Raw genomic sequence first — 5,606 nt, 5'->3', positions numbered from 1 at the left:
TAAACCTGTTAGTCCTTTGAGGCCTGACGCCTTCTGAGCCGTATCTGAATAACTTCGTTGCAATGCTCAATGGATCTTGATTCTTTGTCTGTAACCTCAATTATATGCACATCTTCACATTTTGCCAGAGCTACTCTCCAGTAGTACACTCAGAGCTGGACACATAGCATCCACTCCGAGTACATATCTCTATTTGATTACAAGCTGCTTTCTTGAATAGTATACTGGAATGCAGTAAATTAATAAAAAGTTTGCACATGTAGTTATATATGGACAAACAGAGGATGGTGGCATGTTTAGTTTTTGGGCACTCCCGTTGCTTTCACCTTCTTCAGTTCATGTTCCTGCCGAGAAAATATAGCTTTTTAGCTTATGAACTAAAATATACACTGGCAGCATATGAGCACACAACACGGGGGATACAGATGTTTTTGGGAAGGACATCAACAAAAGGAGCTGCAGATTCTTTCGTAATCCACCCCACCTCTTCTTCTTTTCGGAATTGAGGGTGGTCCAATGACAATGACCTCTCCTTTGTCCCCAATTCCAAGGTTGGATGCATTGCAGCCATCTGCGCCATAAAAGTTTTTTTTTTCTGGTTTCTAATCTGTACGTTATCTCTGACTCATAGGTCTTGATTTGTCTGCAGACGGAGCCTATGAAAAAACATATGACAGGGTGCCTGCAGTTTCTCAGCAGTGGAACATATGTGGTTTGTTTTGTTAGTCTAAATTACAGGTAACTCTCATGCTTACCCACTAATATTCTGGTGATAAAATGCTTGCTGCCAATTTTCTCATTAATACTAAACAATTTTAGTTCCATAGACATGTGTTTCACTTCTGAGTTGTGACTAAATCGTTGAGAAAAACAAATCATCAAAATCGATCCAAAAATTCTATGACAAGTTGCAGTAGAGTGTCAAGTTGAAGCCCATGCATTGTTTCAATCATGGAGTGATTCGATACCATTTGTGCCTTTTGAGAGCAACTCATATTATGCGCATTCCCCGGATAGGCTTCATACTTCTTCCATGTTTGGTAACTATTTTTTTTGAAAGCTTGTTTGGTAACTATTGCTGTCGGAGATAGCAATGGGCATGGTCACCTTGCAAGGATAACAATGAATTATTGATTTCATCAATAACTCATAAAGCTACGATGAAAAGTTAGCTTGTGGTTAGTTCAGTCCCAGTGATGCCACTTCTGTGACAGGATGGTGATTACTTATTTGGTACCATCTTCTCTGGTTTCGTTGTTTGTTCTTGATAAGAAAATAATCTAGAAAGTTCTTTCGCTAGGTTTATACAAATAAGGGGGTGGATAACTTCACACCCTAACAGTAGGAAATTCCACATGGTGTTGCTGCTCCAGCCTCCATTATTGATGAACTACCAGCATTTAATTTACATAGTTGTTCACTTGCACTTTTGCGTTTGCAGCGGCTAACAACTCGACAAGTCATGCACCATTGTGATCTTATCATTAGATTTCCATCCTGCAGTGCAGCCCCAGTAGAAAGTTATCACAGCACGTTGATACACTTTCGGCGCTTTTGATAAACCTAAAACATGTAGAATTGCACTGACGAACACTACATTCGAGAAAGAGTAGGGTAATTTACATCCTGAACTGGGTACATTTTTTTCCATATTAGATTCATCTCTGCAAGCTAAAGACCGGCGATCTCCAAAAATGTGATGAATTGCAATTTGCACCATGCAAATTCAGTTTATCCTCATTTCAGCAATCTGCTACCCTCCCTGAGTTAGCTCCAATCTGGAAAAGAACATGGGAGAAAATGAGGGAAACATATGAGGAAATTAATGAAAAGCAGCATGGTTTTAAACAAAATACAACTGCATTGTATTTGATCCATGTATAGCCGGCGAGGAGTTTTGCAAATACCCAAAAGGAAAGTCATACAACTTGAAGTGGCACTACACTTACCAGATCTAGGGGAAGCTCTGACCTCCTCATCACCCTCAGTCTCTTCGCGGTCGAAAGAAACACACTGCAAAGAGTTAGAAGCATTTTGTTATGCAATACTTATGATATGTGCCTCCATTGATCTTCTCCAGTAAATTTCTTGAATAACTTGTCAACTTGCATAAAATCCAGCATTGTGCTAATACAGTTGGATGAACAGTCAGAGCTTACCTCCATGGTATGTCGCCGACTAGCATCCTGTCTCCTTCATCATCCTCGTACACTAGAGCGTATTCGCCAGTTCCATCCAGCAAGCCTGAAAATATTTTCTCTTCTGCTCTCCGCTCTCCGCTTTCAGCACAAGATAGATCCTTCTGGGCTGCAGAAGAACCAAGTGCAGAGGAGTTAGCCCATTATTATTTTCACTACTCAAAATGGTTCGATTTTTTTTTTCTGTGGCCTGGTTATATAATTTGTACCTTCAAGAAATCCACAGAACAATTCTTCAACGGCAGATGACACCTTTTGGTAGCTGTCGTAAGCTGTAAGGTTTATTTTCCTTCCGATAGGTATCCCGTCCATGTTGATTTTGACGAGCGGTCTCTTCTTGCAGATTAACTTCACCTTGTCGGCAGCTTCGTCGTTTTGTCTCTCGGGGGATTGCTTGGATGAAGTCCCATTCGTGAGGTTTCTCCTGAAGGATCGGACCGGAGGCCAACCGACCACTGGAGGAACAGCAGCTCTGCATCACATTAGATCACTGTTTAGTATTTAGTTCTCAAGTTCAGGTGAGTTTATATGCAAATGTTGATGTTAGTCATGCTACACAATTACAGTGATCATCAATATTCAATGAGCACACTGTTGCACTGCTGGAAAGCAGATGCTCAATTAACCAAGAAAAGCAGTGTGAAAATCAAAAGAACTATTCAGAGAAAGCAACTGCATGGTTGATTAAAAGACAACCTCCTTTAAGCAAAGTAATGGTTGTTAACTGACAAAGTAAAGGTTACTTCTTCAAGTTACAATAGTGCCTACTTTAATCTCATCCTTACTCGGTAGCGAGAGTTAAACCCAATGCCCCCCAAAAATTGCTTATTTCATACTGTATGATTCAGTAAGCAGGAACCAAGAAGAGAAAAACTGAATTCCTCATAAAACCTGAATCTGGCACAGACACATTAAATATGTAGTCACCCATACATGATGACAAGAATAGACCATCATAGGTTGATCCACAACTGACAGCAGAAATAAAAACAGGAAAGGCAGAGTATGAGGTCCATGGATCGTTACCTCCCCTGGGGGCTGCTGCTGCTGCGCACAGCAGCAGCTGAGCCATGTGATGATGGTGGTGGTGGGGGACAGCACCCTTTCTTCTTCCTCTCACCGGACAACATTTCACCTCCTCCTAATGTTAACTCATTCCAACATCCTTCCCTGTCCCGGTGCCTCTGATCATAGCCTTCAAACACACAATAGAACATATACGTGTAAAAAAGAAGGAACAAGTGCTCAACTGAACTTAAAAAATCGGAAGTGCAGTACATGTTTTCACTTTCTCTATGTACCTTCTGGTTTGGCCTCAACGGTGTCGAAGAACCCTCTCTTTGCCAGCCTTGAATGCGCAGGGAGGCAGCCGATGGAGAGCGCTGAGCAGCTCTCTCCATCTTGTTCACGCTGGATGCCGGGGAGGCCAAGCTTGAGCTCCAGCTTTAAGTCCTCGTCGGCGAAGATTGCTCCGGCTCTTGATGATCTGCCTCCATGATCTCCTGCTTCCCTGACCTTCTTCCAGTCCCTCTCTTCCGGGATGAGGTTCAGCAGCTGGGGAGGGAGGCCTCTCTCCTTAGAGCCTTGCTCCATTGGACTTGATGATCTGCGTGAGTCACAGGGAAAGAAAGGTTTGCATATAAATATATTTGGGTTTGGATGGTCGTTGAGATGAGGTGAGCAAGAACTCGAGAGCCAATTTTAAAGGCCTCGGCAGCACTGCGGACACACTCTAGCTAGCTCTACTATATAATACTATGAAGAGTTTGGAAGCGACGAGAGGAACTGACGCATGTATGTGTTGGATGGAACTTGGTTGAAAAGTTGGGTTTTGCACTCAACTTAATTAGGCTGGAGAAAGTGTCAAACAAACGTGATGTAATGTCAAAGTGAACGCCAGAAAGAAAAGGATAGAGAGATGAGATCAAGAGACGGGACTTGCGCTCATCAAATCAACTCACGTCAAACGCATTTCGTGGGTCAGAAGATCAAGATGATGGGGAAACCTGCAAGCTCTCATATCCGGCAACAGAACAGAAGGCCTGATATGGCAATATAGCTGTGCAGAGCAAGAACTCACCGGCCAAGCTCAAGAACTCGAGGAATGGCTCGCCGCCGTGGTGTAGACGGCACTCTGCTTTTCTTCCGGCGCCGTTCTTTTCCCTGGGTGGCCTGCTAGTAGTATTCTCTGCTAGGCTAACTTCTACAGAGCTCTCCTTCCTATCCTGCCGCTATATACTCTTTTTCGAGCATGTGATGAATTCCGTTTCGGCCAAAGCAACAGTGTAGCGTGCTGCGTGTGGATGATTGGGAGGAAGGGGAGTAGGGGGGGCCAGGTGAGCCGTGCGGATGGCTTGGCCGGAGCGACGCTTATCCGGGCAAGTGGGTGATGTGTTGTGATGTGATGGATGGATGGATGGATGCGTTATTATTATCAAACAAATCGGCGCGTGTAGTTGTTGTCGGACGATTGTGGTGTTGGTCAATAGGAAAAGCGATGGCTTCGGCGCATCTCTGCGCATGCAAGCGGCGCTGCGCCGTGGACCACCGTCGGCGCTGGCTCGCCGGGAGAGAGAATCCGTCCCGTTCTCCTCTTTTTCTTTTGGAAGATAATCATGTTTAGTTACCCGGACTCTTTTCAAAGATCATTCTCATCCCTCAGGAAAATAGAAATGGACCATGCTCATCTTTAAAAAAAAGATTAACTAGGTGTGGTGATTTCGGCAATTTCAAGTGCAGACGGATGAGTCTGAGGGATGCTCATAGGATAGGTGAGTGAGCGTATCAACGTATTTATAATCGTTTATATTTGTATCTTGTTTCAAAAAAAAATATTAATGACTTGTTTAATTCATAGGATAGGAAAAATTGAGTAATAGGAAAAATGAAGGATTGATACGACAACATGTCCCTTTGAAACCTATGGAAAAGAAATTTATGAGAATTGGTACAACTAGTTGTTTGATGGTAGCATAGGAAAATTATGGAAAATTTCTATAAAGATTGAGTCCTTGGCATAGTTGTCATAGATACATAGGAATATGATAGTCTGAACAAATTAAGAAGAGAAGAGAAGTCTAAATGGGCCCAAAGAGCGAAAGTTAAACATATTCAAGAAGGGGGAAATAATACGAGGTATTTCCACTTAATAGCGAATGGTAAACACCGAAAAAAGAAAATTTTCTAATTAGAGCAACAAGAAGGGACTATTGTTGGGGAAGATAATTTGAAGGTTTATATTACTGAATTCTATAAGAAATTGTTCGGGGCACCGACACCAACAAATATTTCTCTAGTTGAAGAGCAATTTCAGGATATTGCACAGATTTCATCAATTGAGAATGAGATCTTGACGGCTCCTTTTACTGAAAAGGAGGTTTTTGAGGCAATTTCTCAGATGGAACTGAA

General features: G+C 42.5%; 1 protein-coding gene across 1 annotated transcript; it reads right to left on the bottom strand.

The window, feature by feature from the left end:
• Positions 1–1,458: 1,458 nt before the first annotated feature.
• LOC124707277 (auxin-responsive protein IAA18-like) lies at positions 1,459–4,521 on the bottom strand. The gene is made up of 7 exons (XM_047238941.1): positions 4,279–4,521; positions 3,500–3,804; positions 3,225–3,393; positions 2,408–2,670; positions 2,160–2,307; positions 1,950–2,013; positions 1,459–1,778 (listed from the first exon to the last, which is right to left on the bottom strand). The coding sequence occupies exons 2-7, from the start codon at positions 3,789–3,791 to the stop codon at positions 1,743–1,745; spliced, it is 972 nt and encodes a 323-aa protein (XP_047094897.1). The 5' UTR covers positions 3,792–3,804; positions 4,279–4,521; the 3' UTR covers positions 1,459–1,742.
• Positions 4,522–5,606: the final 1,085 nt, after the last annotated feature.

This window comes from Lolium rigidum, chromosome 4 (assembly GCF_022539505.1).
Source record: "Lolium rigidum isolate FL_2022 chromosome 4, APGP_CSIRO_Lrig_0.1, whole genome shotgun sequence".
Taxonomy (NCBI): Eukaryota; Viridiplantae; Streptophyta; class Magnoliopsida; order Poales; family Poaceae; genus Lolium; species Lolium rigidum.
This window is presented reverse-complemented; position numbering and strand designations above follow the sequence as displayed.

Bases quoted from the DNA above. Each gene is read 5' to 3' on its own strand.
- LOC124707277 (XM_047238941.1), bottom strand. From the start codon at position 3,791: ATGGAGCAAGGCTCTAAGGAGAGAGGCCTCCCTCCCCAGCTGCTGAAC. The intron at 3,394-3,499 runs GTACATAGAGAA...GTGTGTTTGAAG, and splicing joins CGTTGAGGCCAAACCAGAAG to GCTATGATCAGAGGCACCGG. The intron at 1,779-1,949 runs GTAAGTGTAGTG...GTTCTTTTCCAG, and splicing joins CAGAGCTTCCCCTAGATCTG to ATTGGAGCTAACTCAGGGAG.